General features: G+C 35.6%; 2 protein-coding genes across 3 annotated transcripts in view; one reads left to right on the top strand and one right to left on the bottom strand.

The window, feature by feature from the left end:
- The window catches only part of nt5c2b (5'-nucleotidase, cytosolic IIb), a 33,679-nt gene extending 27,490 nt beyond the window's left edge, over window positions 1-6,189 (bottom strand). Inside the window, exons 1-3 of one of the 2 annotated variants that reach the window (XM_084107137.1) lie at window positions 6,074-6,189; window positions 3,869-3,992; window positions 81-154 (exon numbers count right to left, since the gene is read on the bottom strand). In XM_084107137.1, coding sequence (XP_083963263.1) covers window positions 81-154; window positions 3,869-3,972 — 178 coding nt within the window. In that variant the 5' untranslated portion in view covers window positions 3,973-3,992; window positions 6,074-6,189. Of the gene's footprint in view, window positions 1-80; window positions 155-3,868; window positions 3,993-5,945 lie in introns of both variants that reach the window. The other variant, XM_084107138.1, reaches the window with a different exon arrangement.
- Window positions 6,190-15,552: 9,363 nt separating this feature from the next.
- On the top strand, window positions 15,553-20,687 carry inab (internexin neuronal intermediate filament protein, alpha b). Its single transcript, XM_084107145.1, has 3 exons — window positions 15,553-17,014; window positions 17,840-17,964; window positions 18,206-20,687. Exons 1-3 carry the CDS (start codon window positions 15,983-15,985, stop codon window positions 18,459-18,461), a joined length of 1,413 nt encoding a protein of 470 aa, XP_083963271.1. The 5' UTR covers window positions 15,553-15,982; the 3' UTR covers window positions 18,462-20,687.
- Window positions 20,688-20,930: the final 243 nt, after the last annotated feature.

The following is a 20,930-nucleotide window of genomic DNA, read 5'->3' as shown; positions in this document are numbered from 1 at the left end:
ATAGGGACGGATCTATCAAAATAGACGTTTGACTGTAAACAATTATGCGTGATCATCAGTTAAAGTAGGAAACACCTCACCTGCTAAAGTGTAGTCCATGTCAAAGCCGAAGCATTTAATCTTTTCCATGGCCAGACTTCTGTTCACAAACACTCTGGGGAAGAAGGGGAAACAGTCAGAGGTATGTTTGGTTGCAATATTCTGCAAGGATTAGGAACCAATTTAAAAAGTTTAAAAACAAGACCGTGATTTTCCAGAATTTCGTAAGAATTCAGGTCTATAAAACCAACGATTTAGCACCTAAGGACCTTATTCAAACATTATTGAGGTGAAGGATTTATATCAATCAATCAATCAATCAATCTCTGCAGGACTAAGACAAACTCCAGTCAGATGCTAAATCATTTCATAATAAAATAAAATAAAAATAAAAATAAAATAAATTTACATTTATTCATTTAGCAGACGCTTTTATCCAAAGCGACTTACAAATGAGAACAATAGAAGCAGTTAAACTAACAGTAGGACAACATTATGCAAGTGCACACTGACAACTCTATGCTTTAGTCCATAAGTCATGATATTTAATGCCAAGATATGAACACAAAGGAAATTCTGAATCACTCTCTGTGCATGCATATAATCTGATACTGACAGAGATAAATCACAGAAAACAACAGACAGATATTTGTGTATGCACTTGCCATTGCATCCACAATTTTACAAAAGTGTTAAAGTTTATATTGCATCCGGAAGCCATTTCAATGATATGAAATAACAAATTCAAAATTGTCACACAGCAGCTGAATATATGTTTAGTATATTTTCACTACAAAAAAGAAAAGATGATTAGAGACTTAACGCTTAACGATTCTTCAACCCGATAAAAATTTACAAAAAAAAAAAAAAAAGAGAGAAATTAAAAAAAAAAAAAAAGAGTATTATCACTATCCAATTTTTATTTATTGATCAAACCTACCTTGTGGTGGCATAACACTGGACTACATCCCATGATTCACTTTTCCAGGTAGAACCTGTGCGCTGCATTCTGAGTGGATGTCACTGCTCTATCTGGTCTGTCAAGCCCATTTCCCTGTTCACCCTGTTACCCCCACAGTTCAAACAATAGCCCCCTCTCTCTGCTTTCTTGTCATTGAATTTCTGACTTGTTGCAAAAATGATTGTGCCAGTTCTATAGCATTCTGTGTTGTTGTGCCAGTTGTTGATTTAGGGGTTGTTTGCTTCCCTTCAAAGACATCTAGAACAATCAACAACAGCAGGAAGAACCAGGCAGGCGCAGCGGCTCAGACAACAGAGTGTGCATCACTAGTTAGAGACAGCTGGTAAACAGATTACTCTAGTATCTCAAATGGATCCTCATTGTTGCCCTTTTCTGTAATAGGCTACTTATACTGTACCAGAGACACTATAATGGGGAGGAGGCGGATCACTAGTATAGAAATGAATGGAAAAAATATAGCACCTGTAAACTGGGAAGTCCCGCCTTTTTGAGTTTGTTTACTCACGAACTTGCATGTGAAAATTAAAGCTTTAAAAGACCCCCTGTGATAAAAATCAAGTTTTTAATGTTGTGTATATGTCTATGCCTATGTGATGTTTTTAATACTGTATGCTTTAAGACAAACCATATGCAAATTCATAATTCAACACCATTGCTAAAACTGCAGTGTTCATGTTATGTTAACTTAACTACCTTGTAAGCAATCACGTCAACATGTGGGTGGGCTTTATCATATCACTACTATGCTCTGAAGCAGGGGAGTCTCAAGAGAAGCCAGGTTATCCCGGTGTGTTTTTCTGTTGATATGAAAAATCGGGTACATTTAGCAATTTAGAGGGTGAATTGTGTGTATGATGATGTGTATTACGATGTTATGATGAACTATATGCCTTTCTCCACTGATGTTCTGAGTTGTTAAAAGTGTTTCTAAGGATGCTGATTTTTAGAAGGCAGCAGTCTGACTATGAGATGGAACATGGTTTGTGTAACAATAGCGACACATTATTAGCTGTTTAATAACTTAGTCAAGGAAAAGGCTAATCATATTAATTACTGTAGAGTCCAACGTTGTGGAGAGCGATACATAAAACACATTATCATTCTGATACATCGACTTGTAGAGAGCCTGTATGAGTGAGTGGAGACGGGGCTAATTTGCACATTCATGGATCTGCGAAAAACTTTTAAATAGGTTGGAAAAAATGTTTAAATATGTCATTTTGGTGATCAAATGTGAGTTTTTAAGGGATGAAATGATTGACTACACGGGGACTTGTGATTTCAGCATTATTGTCAGATTTTTTAAGTTTAGTAATATTTTGTTGAAATTAGTGATGCACCACAATTATTTTTTTTTTACGAAACCAAAATTCATGTTTACAATTAGCCCCAAAAAAACAAAAATAAAATTTAGACAATTGGGAAATTTAACTCGTTATGCTGTTCAGGGTGTTGTGTTCTCAGGTGATAAATTAAATCAGTTGTAGTTAAGTTCTTTGGTAACGAGTTGTCATATTTCAGCTGGAAAAAAATTACATATTGCTGCTTTAGCATAATATTTGTAGCTTATTCAAGTTGTTTGCACGAAATAGACCCTGACATGGTCCAAACATGTTATCGGAGAAACATTAACTGTTTTAGTCAATGTCAATGATCTCCATTTCTTAATGATGACATTTCAACAAGTGATACACCAAAATTTTGGCAACCGTTTGAAAATATTCCAAAACATTCCAGACAAAAAAAATCTGGTTCTGACTGAATATTTTAGAATGGTTGCTGACATTTTGGGGCATCACTGAGAAAATCCCTGAGCCTAGAGGCCTGTGTAGAACTTAATCCGCCCATGGATGGTTTTCAGGTTATTGTATGCCTATTACCTATATAAATAGCCTGGGAGTGTTACAAAGATGGTCGCTGCATGAACTGAGTTACCTTAAAAAGACTTTGACTGTACTGAGGGTCACAGATTTAGTCATTCTGCAATATACATGGACTATTATCTTGTTTCTATTTTGTAATATATTCAATAGCTCCACCACTAAGTTTCAGAGAGTTGACAAATGTTTCACTGCACATCACACACACCAGATAACACCACTGCCTTTGGACCTCAAATAGACTGTACAGACAGTGGAATCCTTGCCTTGACACTCACATTTACTTTTCCTTATCTCAACCCACTTATCTGGGTAATGGAAAAAGATGGTGAACTTTTGGCTTCACTACGGAGAAATGTAAAGTCAAAGTTCATGTTAAGTAGGAAGAGTAAACTACACTTACAGACGTGACCTTTGGTTGGATTAATGCCACAAGTGTGACGTCATGTATTAAAGAGGCAGTTTTTTGCGAAGAACCGAATGACCCACCTTTATATATATTGAAGATTGCATAACTCCACTGCATGGGATGTTTGTGGGGTTGCAAGCTCCTCTATGTTTCTCAGTCATGTGTTCCGCCATGCCCATTTCCAGTATGTAGTTTGAAATATAGATGCAGGGTTTGGCCTATAATTAGGTAGCTTTTTTTCTTATTTTAGCTGAATATCCCAAATTACCAGTGGAGCTGCTGTCTAAATACTAGTATCCTTTCTTGAAAGAGTTGCTTACATTCTTAAAGCAGCACACAAATCATAGAGTATGTGCTAATGGGATGCTCAGTATACAAATATAACTATTATACACTCTGAGACTCAATGGGCTCTTCTAAAATGAGTGGATTGCAAACAAATGACACTCTAAATAGAAAGAATTAAAGTGAAATCTGTGTAAATATTCAAAATGCTATTTCCTTCAAAAGGAAGCCTTAGTCATTATACAATACAGTCAGTCTGTTCTTCTTTCATACCTATGGTAGGCCTCTCTCCTGTATTTCTTCATTGCCAGGCCATCCATGTTTGCCGGAAGGTCTGCATAGTCCTGAAGTCGGTCACTCCATGATGTCGTCATCATTAAATTTGTCAGTTCTGAGTCTGTAAAGAGATTTAAAAGACCTATTAAACATTTCAAGAAGAAAAAAAAAAAACAGAAATAGAAAAACCTCAAGCAATGCATTTTAAGTGATTCTCTGTTCTTATCTATCTTAGGCACCAAAAGATTCCATTAAAGAATGAATGCACTTAGATTTCTTTGATTGTATTAGTTATTATCTGTAGATTCTATCACCTATTAAGCAAGCCAATACACAACTTCTGGGCCCGCTTATGTGCCAACTTCTAATCTAATTGGATCAGAATCAAGAAAGACAATAATAACAGCTGACTGATTTAATTATCTGAGGAATTTAAATAGAAAGCATTAAACCTTGAAATGCTTTGTCTGACTGTTTCTCACATACTGTAAAAAAAACCCCAAAAAACAGCAAGAGTCATTGTGAAATCGATTTTTTGTTTATTGCTTGACAGGTAGTAGCCTACGTCTTGTATTATATTTTCAAAACTTCTGGTAAAGAAGTGTCTTCCTAATTAGTTTCACAATATGTGTCTAAAATACTTCATTTTTGGTATGGAAACAGTTTAAGTATGCGAGCAAAATGAAAGCAAGCAAGCAGAACACAGACAACCTAATATGTTCTACCCTCTTTCTCTTGAAAGACGTTAAATTACACTTCAGAAAAGAAAATTAAGCACCATCCAAACTATTGAAGCAAGATGAATGAAATGCAGCATAGAAGCTTGAGTCAGCAAACTGGGGCCAGTGGCCTTCACAAAGGCTGACTTGCACAAACAAGCTGGAGACCTTAAGGGCAAAGGAAGGAGTTTTTCCCACCAGCCGTCTATATTATGATCCTAATGTTGAGGGAAAAGGGGATGTCAGTGAGACAGTACGGTTTGAAAAGAACTCCAGGCGGTGCTGACATCATTTTTCTCAGATGTAGGACAGCTTGCTTTTTAGAAATGCATTTTATCATTCTTTCTCTTTTTTAAATATTTAGACATGCTCCATGTCCTATACAACAGAAAAAAAAGTCCTCCATCCAAAAAAAGTAGGTTAAAACTCTTACATTTATTTTAAAAGCAAAAACATAGGCTACCCCAAGCAGGCAGCTAGGCTAATGGCTTTGTGTGGTCTATCAGACGGATTTGCATAAGAATATTTGGGAAAACCAGAAAAAGAAAGAAGGTTGTTCTTCTTTTTTGAGACCTTTTGATCATTGAACACCAAATAGACACAAAAAAAAGAAAACCCTTTTTTTTCTGAAAGTTGTTTATATTGGCAGGATGTTCAGCTGTCATGGGAGAAGTTGGAGGTGGATGGGTTTTGGTAACCTTGCAGCGGGTAGCATATTGCGCAATATTAAACTCTTTTTCACAAATAGTACAGTTTAGGTATTCCCAAAACTCTAATAGTTTGACCCAGATTTAGTTTCGAAATGTTATTCCAAGTCATTACCTCCTTACAAAATCTTACAGCAGCAGTTAAAACACTGGAGATGAAAACTTACTAATTTAAGCAACTAACCTGAACCAATTTGTTGCTTGCCCTATTTAGATGCTTTTTTGCACAATCATAACCACAAAAAGTTACATTCAGCAGCTAAAAACAAGGACAAAGCCCTCGAGGACGTTATATGGGCTGGCTAAGGCCAAGCAGCGATAGAATTTCCCACGAAAATGGCTGAAATAGAGCTTGACAATCAACCAGTATTGATGTGTAAAGGATGTATTAACGTTGAGCATTCATGATATTCGGTATCGCGTCTGGTATCTTGTTTATTTACGCTGTGGTAAAATATATTTTGACTGGAGTTCGTCAGATCCTGACTGAAGCACACAGCGCACTGCTAAACATCATTTTGAGCTTCGCGCAGAGCATCAAACATCACCGATCTGTTTAACAGTAGCGAATAGACATTCACACAAAGCCTACAAACAGACCGTTGACATTAACAACAACTGTAAGTTCAACCCGATTCGCTCACTCACCTTCCGTCAATGCACAAAAAGCTCAAGTGCACCGGCAGCGCTGTAAACCGCGATCGCTTCAGGAAATAACCTATAAATAAGACAGAAATCGCTGCAGTAGCTACTCAAAGTGAAGCTGCAAGTCTTACTGTTAATGTGAATCAAAAGCTCGTCTTTTCATAACCGTGTTGTAAGCAGTTGTTGAGGGGCAGGACGAGGCGGTGCTTGCGCTGTGCTACATCCAGAAGAGGAGGAGGAGGAGCGAAACCTGTCAACACATCAGAGACGGCGAAATGCGAAGGCGGGACAGGCAGACTCTTGAAGATGGTTGGTCTACTGGCAGATCATTGTTTACCTGATTGCTTACGGTAATACTTTAAGGTGTAACGCAATAGTTTAAATGAGCTAACTAAATCTAGTAAACATATTTAGGTGTTTTCAAAAGGAGGCCACAAAAGGGAGTGCTGGGCGTCAGTGGAAAAGCTGTGGAAAAATGTAAAAACACACACACACAAAAAAACACAACAACAACAACACAAACAAGTAAGATTGAACTGACTAAATAAATAAAAATTGATTACATTTTAAAAAGAAACTAGTACTATACTTGGAAAAAAACAATTGAAACTAAATATTTTAAAAAATAATATTTTATTTTCAAAAACTATCATTTTCACATAGCTTTAATAATTATTTTTACATGAAAGGATGATCATATTTTATATACACATCTAAATTGCTGTGAACGATAGCATAAATTATTTCTTTAAGAAATAGGCCTATTATGAACCATATTTATAATCTTGGTTACACATTAGTTAAGTGTCATTGTTAGAGTGTAATTATCAATTACTATAGGGTTATGGTAGGATTAGGGTTTGGTTGAGGGTTAGTTGCATGTAATTAAGCATAATTTACTGTTATTACTAGTAAATTCATGCAACATATTAACAAGAATGCATGTTAAATAGCCTATGTAAAAATATGTAAATAAGTAAAATAAAGAGTTCCCATATTTTTTATTAGCCAAGATTAATAAATTGTATAACAAATATTGTTCATCATTATTAGAATTAACTAGCCTATTAGAAATTTGGATAACACTTAACAATATGTTAACATTAGTTAATGCATTATCTAATATGATCTAACAATGAGCAATATATAATTTTACAGCATTTATCAGGCTAATCTTTGTTAATGTTGGTTAATAAAAATACAACTGTTAGGGTTATGAGGTTGTTTATGTTATCATTAGTTCACAGGACATTAACTAGTGTTAACAGATAGGCCTAGGCCTACAACTTTTGATTTTAAAATGAATTAGTAAATGTTGAAATGAACATTAACTAAGACTAATAAATGCTGCCTGCTGAAATATTGTTAGTTCCTGTTAACTAGAAATGAGACCTTATAAGTGTTTCCAAATTTGCCAAAGGGTATGTTGTTTTTATTTATTAAATATTTTTAATATTTTTATTTTTGTTAGTATCGAGATACTACTAAAGTTTGTATTAACATTAATATTTCTGCTTTCTGTTTTAATTTAAGTTTTAGTAATTTTGTTGTGTTTTTGTTTTTAAATATATATTCATATGGTTTCCGTTCAAATTACTCTACTTATGCTTTGCTTCACCTGATTGACAAGGTTAACCTTGCACTTGAAAACCGTGAATTTACATGTAGTATGATCTTTACGATTAGTATAGATCTGTCAAAAACTTTTGATACAGTTAATTATTTCATTTTATTGGAAAAGCTGTATAAATGTTTGTCATGATATTACATACAAACGGCTGAAAAATAAAAAATTTAATAGAAGACAGTTTGTTTGCTTTAAGGGTTGCTATTCTAGCAAAGAAAGATTACTCTGTGGGGTTCCTCAGGGGTCCATTCTTGGACCCTTACTATTTCTCATTTATATAAATGATTTGTCAAATGTTTCAAATATTCTTACTCCAATAATGTTTGCTGACAATAAAACGTTAGTTTTCTCTCATTCAAATTTTAATTTATTGATTAAGAATGTAAATGATAGTTTAATTGATTATGCTAATTGGTTTAATTTAAACATATTATCTTTAAATATTAATAAATCTAATTTTATTATTTTTAGTGTTAAAAAATTATATCCTAAGGATTTATCAAAAAATATAATTGAGTCCATTGAGGTGCCTCAAGTGTCAACTACAAAATTCCTAGGAGTTTTTGTTGACGAGAGCCTGAGTTGGAGGGAACACGCTGACTATGTAAGCGGAAAAATACATAAATCTACCGGTATAATAAGGAGAGTTAGGCATCTTGTTACTACAGAATGTCTTCTTACTCTTTACTATACACTGTAAAAAATGTTTTTTTGGTGAAGTAAATACTACTGAAAAAAAACAATGTAATTTACATGAAAAAGTTAGTTCAGGCAAGAATTAAAAAAACGAAGTAAATTCCATATCAGTACGAGTAGAAATGAAAGCATAAATATCAACTCAATAAAATTAAGTAAAAATGACTCAGCTTTTCTGATACTGGGGTTCCCATCATGCACTGGACCTTGAATAATTAATGAGGTTATTTTTTCACTGGTTTCCAGCTGTATTTACATTGTTTTATCATTGCTTTTGTTGTCAGGATTAGTAACTTGCCATTTTGTGACATTTCGAGTAAATTTTCTGCTCAAAATGACACATTCAAACACAAAAAACGATCCATCAAATGTTACCGTCATTGTGTATTGTCTACCAAGTATTGAGGTCTTTGCATTCACATGATGCTTAACATCTGACATGCTGTAGTATAAATTACTTAGATAATCTAAGTAAAGCACATACTATAAATGACTGGTATAATTCAATAATATTGTTTGAGTGAAATGTAATGCAAAAGAAATTTCAACTAAATCGATATTAATCAATCTTTTACTAGCCAAGTTAAAATTACTTATTTTCTGTGTTACTTTCACTTAACTAGGTTAAGTAAAGTTTACTTAATTCCATATTCCAAGTAAATTTAACTTAAAGATTTCTAATTAAAGCTACTGATGAATATGTTTAGGTTTTTACTTGGCAAATCTTTGTAAATTTACTAGCATTTTCTGAGTGGAAAAAGTTGCCTAGCTTTTTTCAAGTAAATCCTACTCCAAATTTTTTTCAGTGTAGTTTAATTTATCCATATCTCTCATATTGTAACATTGTTTGGGCAAACACTTTTCCTACTACTCAGAAACATTTTGTTAGGATTGCAACTCGATCAAATGCATATACCTCATCTGCGCCTTTATTTCAGACACTTCAAGTTCTTAATATTTATGATATCAATATTTCTCAAATATGTGTTTTTATTTATAAGATATATTCAAGTGAAGGTAACATTCCAGAGCAATTTAAGATGTATTTTAAAGTAAATTCACAGGTTCACTGTTACTTAATTTTTATCTTCAAAAATTTCTCAGTTGTAGAGGTCAATACTCAATAAGATTTAGGGGTATTAAATTATGGAATGGTTTATCCCATCTAGCAAGAAAATGTTCATCTTCAATATATTATAAAAGATGTATAAAGGATCATTTCATTGTTGCTTTCCGTTGTTGTTGTTTATGCATTTATGAGCCATACAGGGTTCGATATATGTTGTAATTCATTTGATTCTGTCATATACATTTATATATTGTTATTATAGTTTAGCTCTTTCTTTAATTTTAAAGTTTCTTTTTTTCCTTGTTGTTTAAAGTTGACAGGGTTGGAACAACATGAGGGTGAGGAATTACTGACAGAATTTTCATTTTTGGGTGAACTAACCCTTTAAGGAGAGGCTTTAAATAAGCCCTTTTGGATTTTCTGCCTCTCCCTGCACAGTATTTGGATTGCATTTTCTTGCTCTTATTGTATACATTTAACATTTGTGCAAATAAAATTAAACTAAACTAAACTAAATTAAACTCTTTATACCAATGTATTTTAGAGTCAAATGTGAGGCCATCTGTCTGACAGCTAAAGCTTGGCCAAAATTGGGTCATGCAACAGGACAATGATCCCAAACAAATCTACAACAGAATGGCTGAAAAAGAAAAGAATCAAGTTGTTGCAATGACCCAGTCAAAGTCCAGACCTCAACCCAACTGCCCACAAACCTCAATGAACTGAAGCATCGTTGTAAAGAAGAGCAGGCCAAAATTCCTCCAGAACGATGCGAGAGAGTGATACTGTCATACAGAAAATTATTCATTCAACTTATTGCTGCTAAAAGAGACTCTACAAGCAATTGAATCATAGGGTTTACTTAGTTTGTCTTTTTGTTTTTATTTTTGTCAAATAAATAATGACACTGTGTAATATGTCATGTGTTGTTGTTCATCTGAGGTTGTATTTAAGAACTGCTAACTGTCACAGGCTGGTTGCAACAGAGATGAAACAGGATCTAAGTGCAGCTGTTTTATTCAAAAACAAACTCAAAACTTCCAAAACAGAATCTCATGAACAGAACAACCAACTTGACACAACGCAGAACTGACAAAGAACTGAGACACAGGGCTTAAATAGACAGAAACTGAGGAGCTAATTACCAACACTCACCTGGACAGAACTGACAATCAATTAGAAACCATAGTGACAAACAGGGAGAGAAGTGAACCAATTAACAGACTGAAAACCAACCTAGAAACAGACATGAGCAACAGATCAAAAACAAACTCTAAAGTGAACAAACAAACACAAACCATAACAACAACATCATGATGATTTTTATTATGTTTTGATACGCAAAACCATACAATTCTAAAGAGTGTCCTTTCTTTTTCACATGACTGTATGTTCACCACATATATATTTAGATATTTATTTTATCATCACACAGCACCTGTCAGATGTTTTCTCAAATGGTCTCCTGTGTATTGTACATGATGACACTGTTTGTCATTATACTGTGCTGTCTCTGTTCAATGTTGTTGTTAGACAAAACGTCCGTCCGTCCGTCTTTTAAATCGTAATTTTGGCCACCCCTGAAATGGTTCATACCATTTACATTACCTGGGGCCTGTTTCAATAAGGAGGTTCAACCAACTCTGAGTTAAAACTTAAACTCTGAGTTGATTTACCCTGAGATGGGAAACTCCGTTTTTGGTTTCAGAACAGCTGAAGAAAGGTAAGTTATTGAACTAACACTAATTTTCATGGTATCCCACAGACAAAAAAATAAATAAAATATAAAAAGAAAAAAAGAACGTGACAGCAACTAAAAATGAACATTAAAACCATAATTCAATCAGTTAAATATTTAAGCATAAAAGGTTCATGGCTGTAGGTTACATCACTTTACAAACATTTGACATATTAAATAAATATAATTCAGTGTCTATTTCAATATTTCATTGGTGGTAAATTGGGTTAATTGCTTTAATCATCTTTAACCTCACACCGTTATAAAAGTTGGAAAAAAATGGAGTACAAAAGTTTAAGAGCAAATTTGATTTAATGATTACATTTATTATTTGTGTAGCTATAGTCAGGTAGATTCAATCATATTCATTAATATTTCAATATTTTGTTAGAAGATTTTATTACGTTTTTCTCAGTTGCTTTGGTACATTTCTCAGATCACAACTGAAATTCTCAAAACTTTGTGTTGAACCTCCACATCATCTAGTCACTTGGGCACATGATAAAAGCAATTTCTCATTCTTTTGAACAAATTTCAAATGCTTTGGTACATTCATGCAACTGATTATGTACAACTGTCTGCTGTTTCCTACATTATCAATTGCTTATGTCATGTTGATCAAAATATATTATACTGGTTCTCTGTTGAATAGTCATACCCCTCAAGACATCTTGGTACCACTTCCTTGCGTAAGTCATTAAATGCAAAATGGTTGAACTAGTTGCCATAAATCTCTATCAAACTTTTTTTTGTCCTAAAGTGATGAATTGCACAGGTGAATCTTGATTTCACTAATGAAGGGAAATGTAAAGCATTAGATCAACCAATGATCAACCAGTTTTCTAAAATAGCTCAGAGGTGCATCTCATGAAACTTTATTTGGCAAGTATATATACAGTGGACAACTTAGTGTTACAAATTCTGACAATGGAAGAACAACAATGAAACAAACAGGGTCAACAGTCGGGAAAAAGAAGTGGAGTAAGTAAGTGTGGTGGAAGGGTGTGGAGGCAAAACAGAGGAAGAGGTAGAAAAGGCCAAGATTGTAGAGATGTTTCTATTGTCCTATTGTGGACCATGTTCTCAATCATGACCTTACGGCCGAGGCGGGTTGAAAGGTGCAGCTGAATGTTGGGAGAACAACCGTCTCCTCAATCATTCAAACGTTTGTAGACAGAACATGTAATCAGACAATGTTCACTATACTGTAACACTGTATACTTACTGTAATGAAACACACAAACACACAGTATATATATATATATATATATATATATATATATATATATATATATATATATATATATATATATATATATATATATATATTTATATATATGTGTGTGTACAGTTCATAAACGCCAGAGGAGAACTGGCCCCCGACTGAGCCTGGGTTCTCCCAAGGTTTTTTTTCTCCATTAGGTCACCTGATGGAGTTTTTCGGTTCTTTGCCACTGTTGCCTTTGGCTTGCTCAGTTGGGGATATTTGATTTAATTAATCAATCAACAATACTATTGATCAGCATTACCAAACGTGGACGTTTTCCACTAGAAACAAGCATTGATGTATTATTTTAATTTAATACTGTGAAGCTGCTTTGATACAATCTGTATTGTGAAAAGCGCTATATAAATAAACTTGACTTGACTTGACTTGACTATATATATAGGCCTATATATATGTGACCCTGGACCACAATGGGTGAATTTTTCTGAAATTGAGATTTATACATCATCTGAAAGCTGAATAAATAAGATTTCCATTGATGTATGGTTTGTTAGGATAGGACAATATTTGGCCGATACACAATTATTTGAAAATCTAGAATCTGAGGGTGCAAAAAAATCTAAACATTGAGAAAATCGCCTTTAAAGTTGTCCATTTATGTTCACGATTGTGCTGCATTCACTCACATAAATAAATGTTTTATATATTTACGGCAGGAAATTTACAAAATATCTTCATGGAACATGATCTTTACATCCAGTTTTTCTCAGTCGCTTTGGTGCATTTCTCAAATCATCCTTAATATTGGCAAAGAAGTGTGTGCATTCTCAAAACAATTCGCACAAACAGCACCACACATTGGATTACCTGCAAAAGCCTGTAACTTACTCAAAATCTTTAGTCCATCTCTCAAAAGTAAGCATTCATGTCAATGAACATATCAATGCCATCGGAATGAAAAGTCCTTGTGTTACCACAACAAGATAGTCAAAATGCTTATCCATGTTGTCAATAAAACACTGCACTCTGTTAGTATTACCTGATGTAAACGCAACAGTTTGGATGACAGTTACTGTATTGAAATGTACAAAGCTGCGCTTCTTCTGTATGCCATATCCATTTCAAAAGTACAAATTTACACACTACTGTACGTGAGTTATTGATTGAAAGAGACTGGATAGGATTCACAGTTACACTTTTACTAGTGGTCTGAAAAAAAACCATTACAATATTATTGTGATAGAAAAGAAAAAGAAATAGGGGCACAAAGGCGAAAATACAACATTAGAAAGGCAAACACAGGAAAGACCTCTTAGGCAGATCTTGCTTTTGCATGCAGCACTGTGTATATGCTTGCCAATTGAAGGTTCATGAGATGCAACTTTGAGCTATTTCAGAGAACTGGTTTCTCATTGGTTGATCTACATTCTCTTCATTAGTGAAAGTCAAGATTCACCTGCACAATTCATCAATGCATGGCACATTTACAAAAAGTCTAATGTGTAGAAAATATGCTTGACAGTTTATGACAACTAGATCAACCATTTTGCATTTAATGACTTATACGATGAACTAATGACTAGATGTTTTGAGGGGTAAGACTATTGCACAGAGAACTAATACATTTTGTGACTAGATGATGATGTGGAGGTTGAACAAGTAGTTTTGAGAATTTCATTTCTGATCTGAGAAATGTACCAAAGTGACTGAGAAAAACTGTAATATCCTGATGATTTTTGGCATAAAAGAAAAATCAATAATTTTGACCCATACAATGTATTGTTGGCTATTTCCACAAATACACCCGTGCTACTTGTGACTGGTTTTGTGATCCAGGGTCACATATATGTATTGTCTTTTTCTTTATATCGCAGTGACATTGTACTGTAATTTATTGGCAGACCAACAATACAAATGTAACTGTGAATCCTGTCCAGTCTCTTGCAATCAATATAGTTTTCATCTGAAAATACTGACGAGTACACAGTTATATTGACAACATGACTAAGCATTTGCCTATTTTATTTGTGAGCAATGACACAAGGACTTGTCATTCTGAGGCCACGGATATGTTTATTGACATAATAAATACTTACTTTTAAGAGATGGACTAAAGATTCTGAGCAAGTTACAGGCTTTTGCAAGTAATCCATTGTGTGGTTCTGTTTGTACAAATTGTTTTGAAAAATGCACCTACTGGTTTGCAAATCTTAAGGATGATTCAAGAAATGTACCAAAGCGACTGAGAAAAACTGTAAATAACCTAAAATGTATCTTGTATGGTGTTATTTAATACATTTTATTTTATTGTAGAGCCCTATATGCCCCATCATACTCTTACTGTGGAGTTCGTGAGTTCATGTGGTGCATTAAAAACAAAATTCCTGTCAACCCAAATTTACAATCTCAGAAAAAAAAAGAAAAAAAAGGTATCACAAATACTGTCTAAATATGAAGGCCACACAAGACATGGTACGTTTGCCAAAATTAACCTTGTTCGTTTGTCTTCAATCTGTTGAGATCTCGAAGCAGCCAACAGATGGCAGCAGTGTATAACTGCTATGAGATGGCTGTTTAGCCCGATCTTACTTTTACACTTACAGTCGTTTCGAGTTTAACATAATGACATTCACTGACAGGTTAAATCTGTGACAGGCTATCTGTGATTTATTGGTTGATATGTGAGGAACCCTAGTCACTACGTTTATGTCGACTTCTGTTGCATTAATATTTTTATAACTCGGTTCAAAATGGACAAAAGGAAACTTTTTTTTTTTTTTTTTACTATAATCTACACTGTACAAATGTTAATAATTTTGTTACAGTAATTTAAAAATAAAAATGCCACAGTGAAAAACTGGATCTACAATATGAATTAGCCTACCAACAAATTTAAATAGAAAGATCAAACGTATTGGACATACAAAAGTGATGGTTTTCATTAGCAATAAATCATCGTTTTATATTATTACTATATTCCCAGAAGTCTCTGCACCAACCATGGAAGTAGGTAGCAGAAGCTGAACTCAATGAACTCGTTATTAGACCTATTTGACCTTCCATACAAACATATTTTACGAACAGATCTTAATAGAATAATTATAATACATTTGTGAATTAACATAATACAATTGAGCAATTATTGTTATTATTTATTTATTTACTTATTTTTACAATAAATAGGCTAATAATAATAATAATAATAATAATAATAGCCTAATGATAATAATAATACAAGTTAGTGCTATGATATGTGTATGGTCTGTGTACTTGATATAGGTGTGATTATTTTCACAGATGGGATGGCATAAGGTATTTTCCATATATGTGACGTTATGATGTGTGAGTGAGTAAATAAACGATAGATTTAGGTAGGCTATTTTGTTGACATCAGCACTGCGCCAAAACGGACAGTTCCATCCGCTCGCTGCTGCCGACCTGTTTCCAGCGAAGGACTTAGCAGAACACGGGCAGAAAGCACTCTTTGCGCTTTTAAAAGTTAAAATTAACCAATAGATCAGCTGATTTGTCGGATTTATTCGGGGTCTGTCCATCTAAAACATCTGCAGTGGGGAAGGTTGAATGCGAAGAGTAGCACGGACCCGTAAATTATTGATTGGGACGGTCCTGGTATAAAAGGAGACGCCGCCTGTGTTCTGCTCTCTTGTCTTCAAACGCCAAGATGAGCTACGGATCCGACATCTACTCTGCCTCTTCCTACCGGAAGATCTTCGGGGACTCCACCCGCTTCTCAGCCTCTCCATCCCGGATGAGCAGCTCCCGGAGCGGGTTTAAGAACCAGTCCGTGACCCGCACCAATATCCCAAGCTCCTACAAGCGCTCCACCCGATCTGCCTATCCATCTTTGACGCTGGAAAGCTTAGACTTCACCCAGAGCACAGCGCTTAACAATGAGTTCAAAATCATCCGTACCAACGAGAAGGAGCAGATGCAAGGTCTCAATGACCGTTTCGCGATGTTCATTGATAAAGTTCGCAATTTGGAGCAGCACAACAAAGTGCTGGAAGCCGAACTCGTGACCCTGCGCCAGCGCCAGACCGAACCGTCCCGTTTGGCCGAACTCTACCAGCAGGAGATCCGGGAACTGAGGTCCCAACTCGAGGAACTCAACGCAGAGAAGAATCAGATGATGTTCGAGCGCGACAGCATTGAGGACGAACTTCAGAAACTCCAGGAGAAGTTCGAGGAGGAGATGAGAATGCGCGAGGAAGCTGAGCAAACGCTTAGAGCTTTCAAAAAGGACGTGGACAACGCCACCATGGTGCGCCTAGACCTGGAGAAAAAGATCGAATCCCTTCTGGACGAGATCAACTTCACGAGAAAGTTGCATGAGGAGGAGGTGGCTGAGCTCATGAACATGATCCAGGCTGCCCAGGTGTCCGTTGAGATGGAAGTGGCTAAACCCGACCTTACCTCCGCCCTTAAGGAGATTCGCGGCCAGTACGAGGTGATTGCAAGTAAGAACTTGCAGTCCGCTGAAGAGTGGTACAAGTCCAAGTTCGCCGATCTTAGCGAACAGGCCAACAAGAGCAACGAGGTCATTCGCGCGAGTAGGGAAGAGCTCAACGAGTTCAGGAGACAGTTGCAGTCCAAGACCATTGAAATCGAGAGTTTAAAGGGAACCAACGAATCAATGGAAAGGCAGATTCGTGAGATGGAGGACAGTCACAACGCTGAGGTCATGGGTTACCAGGTTGGTTTCCTCAATTTTGATTTTACGCGTGTTCATCTGAGTTAAGGCAAACATGTAAAGAGTTTAACTTTTTTAAATGATTAAAATACTGAGGATACTGGCGCTTTCTTAAAACAACCCAAAACAAATAAATAGCCAAACAAATGTTTTTTAAAAATAAAATATCAGCGATTGAACTTGTGCTTCTGTTAACCAAACAGCAGACAAAAGATCCCTGTGAAATGGGCGTGACCACAGACTGTGAATGTTACTGCTCTGTCCATGGTGCTAAAATTAGCTACTTCCCAGACATAACTAAATCAAAAGCCCGTATTAGATATTTTATTTATAAGGTTTTCCAAACCTTTTAATATAAGTTCGGCCTATCATAAAATAATGATAACAAAGTGTTATTAAATAATGCAAATAATGAGTGCTAGCCCATGAGAAAAATCTAAAAGCTTTTCCACAAGCAGCACATTTTCATTTATGTAAAAGGAACCCAGTAAAATCTTTCTTTCTTTCTTTCTTTCTTTCTTTCTTTCTTTCTTTCTTTGCATTGAATGTTCCATAAAGATCCTTTAAAATTCATGGAACCTTTCCATTGCACAAAACATTCTTAATTGTGGATAAAGTGTTCTTTAGATTATTAAAATGCTCTTCACACCAAGAACAATTGTTCTTTTGAGAGCTGTTCACTGAAAGGTTCTTTGGGGAACTCAAAAATGGTTCTTCTATGGCATCACTGCGAAAACCTCTATTTTTTAAGTGTAAATATTTATGTCTATCATCCAATCAAATCATTAAGTCTTTTTTATTATAACTATATCATGTAACATCACACAGGATTCAATTGGGCAGCTGGAGAATGAACTGAGGGGCACTAAGAATGAGATGGCCCGTCACCTTAGGGAGTACCAAGACTTGCTGAATGTCAAGATGGCTCTTGACATAGAAATTGCTGCTTACAGGTATAAACAACTGACATGTGACATGTGACAATGTGTAGGTGAATGCTAGTGAAATGTCCATCCTGTAATTTGATCTATTTTTATCAACATACCTAAAATGAAAATTGTGAGAATTCCTCTTATGACATCTACTGATGTGATTTTCATACAGAAATGTATTGCTCTTTCACCCCACCTTTTCCATCACACCCTGCCTCACCACCTTCTCTTTGTTCACCCTCTCCTTTATCGCCCGTCTCAGGAAACTGCTGGAAGGGGAGGAGACACGTATCAGCACTGGGATCAACTATCCCACCCCCGGCTCGATGTCCGGCTACAGCTACCAGTCCCGTATGTATAGCAGCACTAGCGTGAGCAGAAAGAAAGAGGACAAGGATGATGACGACAAACATCAGCAGAGCAGCAAATCCGTCAAAGGCTCCTCCCAGTCTGACGACTCCAAGAAGGGTGACAAGATCGACTCTGGAGACTTGAATCCCACCAACCAGAAAAACTAAATGTCTCACCCCTCTTACTTTCATCCTCTCCTCCCTCTGCCTTCTCCATTATTCTCTTTCCTTTTCCCAAATAACTCAGATCCCCTCCACACAGAGTCTCAGAGAGGAATCTAGTGTATTTCAACTTATTCTCCACTAATTAGCCTCGCACTCAGTCACAGGGCAGCAGTCCCTCTGTAGCAAACCATTAACTACTCAAGACACCCCAGGTGTCACATTGTTTGATGCATATATTTCTGTGGATGCACTGTTTCAGAGTCATATCGCTCCTGTTAACTGCACTGTAATGGGTTTCTCTCAGCACACTCCGTTAAGGAAATGTTTAAGTGTTTAGCTTCAGTGAAGGTAGCTTTTTGTGCTGCAGTTTTTCCAAAAGCCATCACAAAACTTGTCTTATAATGTAAGCATAAGAAATGACGAAGCAATTATTGTTGTCTGTGCATCATGCCAGCCCTTGTAACAATTGCATCTGTTTCTTGACTCCAGTTAACTTCTCGGCATGCTCATATATTCCTGCCAATAAATAAATAAAAATCCAGAACTATAAATATATACAAACTCCACTCAGCCAAATTCCTCTCCAAGACTGCTCTTAGTTCATTTTTAAACATTTCTTCCAACCCACACCCACTTACCCTTTAAAATGACAAGGATTTGAGCCTAATAGCAAATCCTCACTGCATGAGGTGTGTCTGCTGTTTGCATGGTGACTGTATGTAGGTCCAATAGCAGTTTACAAATACTTTCATAGCAATGTGCCTGCCATCCCTCTCAGTACTTAAGGCTGCATTAGTTCACCAGCCAATGGGCAATACTGGGAACGAGAATGTTACACAACACTGCTGAAGCCTTTCACATGCTGTAAAATGCTTGTGATTAATAAACATTTTGACAAATACTGTAAAGCCAATCAAGTCAGGGCACTTAAATGTATGTAAACAGCATCTCATCCATATCAACTGTCATAACAAAATGGATAGGGTAGAATTATTTGAGAAATAGGTAGATGGGTATTGTGAAAAGAAAGTGTAAGTTTGAATGGGAAACAAAAAATGGCGAATTTTTTTGAGCCAGCTTTAAGTTCAGTATACCCTGCTGCTTCTGCGTTTGTCCAGAATTGGTTGTGTTTGGGCGGAAGAAACAAATGTTTTGAAATTGTTAAGAAATCTAACTATCTTTAGAAGTTAGAATATATATAAACATCTCAACATTATCTTTCTATACTTATGGATGCCTGAAGCACATCGACAGCGTGGAAACGCCGTCACTAACACAACTTATCACAATGCATCTCGAACACCTAAACTTCATACTTGAATCTAGTTCTCTACACTCAGTGTACTCTCATGCAAAGAAGCCACTGTCATAGTGAAACCATAGCTCAACAATAAATCCCTTTGGTAAACATAAACATATTAAATGTAAATGCTAGTGAAATATCCGTATAACACTTCTGCTACACTGCCAGGTTTTGATACCACTTACCTCTTGCCTCTATGCCATTTGTTAAGCCTGACTTGCTGCACCCTTTCAATGGATAGTTTGAACGGATTTATATAGTTGGGCTTAATTCAGTTGAAGAATTGTATTATAGAAAGCAAAGTGAATGGACTACTTTTTCTGTCGAAAGTAATTTTTCCGATAAACACTGTGACATTGGCATACTTAGCGGCGAGGGAGTGTCAGGCAAATCTGGAAATTTGTCTTTCCATTCTCACAGATGCTCATTAACTAGACCTGGTAACCCAGTCACAAAAATCAGCATCAAATCTGAACGTTTTAGGAATTGTTCCATTATTTTTGGGAGGGCTGAAGGTGATTGCAGAAAGCGTAACGACACAATGCAGTTTGAAGAAGAAGAATTTCAAACCTGCACTGCCAAACTTTTGTAATGCATGTGCGATCAACATTCCTCCATAAAAAGGCAACCCACTTTTACACCAATATATAACAATCCATCTAAAATGCTACTGTTTATGTATGAATGCTCTAGGTTTTTAAAAATGCCTTAAGCCACCAGCAGCTTTCTCAATCTGGCAGGGTGTGCATTAATATTTTATTTCTGTTAAGAATGTGACCTTGTTTGCCATTTAGTAGTGTGTAGGAGCCACTGTGTACTGGATGACTGAAAACTTTAGAAGCCGAATGTAGTTAATGTCATTTATTAATCATTATCTTATTGCTATATGGCACATGACCAATAAAGACTTGACATTATGAAACCCATCTTAATGTGTCTGTTGTTGGTAATTTAATGTGATTTTGTTTCATGGCACTTATTTTAGTATTGTACTTATAATTCACTGTTGCAGTAGAACTCAAGGCATTACATGCAGTGATCAGTTGACAACTTAAAAAAAAGTGAGGAAACCCCTTGCCTTAAAACTATAATAAACTTCATGCGTAATTGAAAAATTAAGTTGTGAACTTGACAATTCCACATAACTTATTTTTTTCAATTATGCATGA

The sequence above is a fragment of the Abramis brama genome (assembly GCF_963993115.1).
Source record: "Abramis brama genome assembly, chromosome: 2".
In the NCBI taxonomy this organism is placed as follows: Eukaryota; Metazoa; Chordata; class Actinopteri; order Cypriniformes; family Leuciscidae; genus Abramis; species Abramis brama.
The sequence above is the reverse complement of the archived record's forward strand: the minus strand, read 5'-3'. Positions and strand labels throughout refer to the sequence as shown.

What these genes read in the sequence shown, in the direction of transcription:
- inab (XM_084107145.1), top strand. Translation starts at nt 15,983, where the DNA reads ATGAGCTACGGATCCGACATCTACTCTGCCTCTTCCTACCGGAAGATC. An exon ending in CTGAGGTCATGGGTTACCAG is followed by an intron (nt 17,015 to 17,839) that starts GTTGGTTTCCTC and finishes AACATCACACAG; the next exon opens with GATTCAATTGGGCAGCTGGA. An exon ending in ATAGAAATTGCTGCTTACAG is followed by an intron (nt 17,965 to 18,205) that starts GTATAAACAACT and finishes CGCCCGTCTCAG; the next exon opens with GAAACTGCTGGAAGGGGAGG.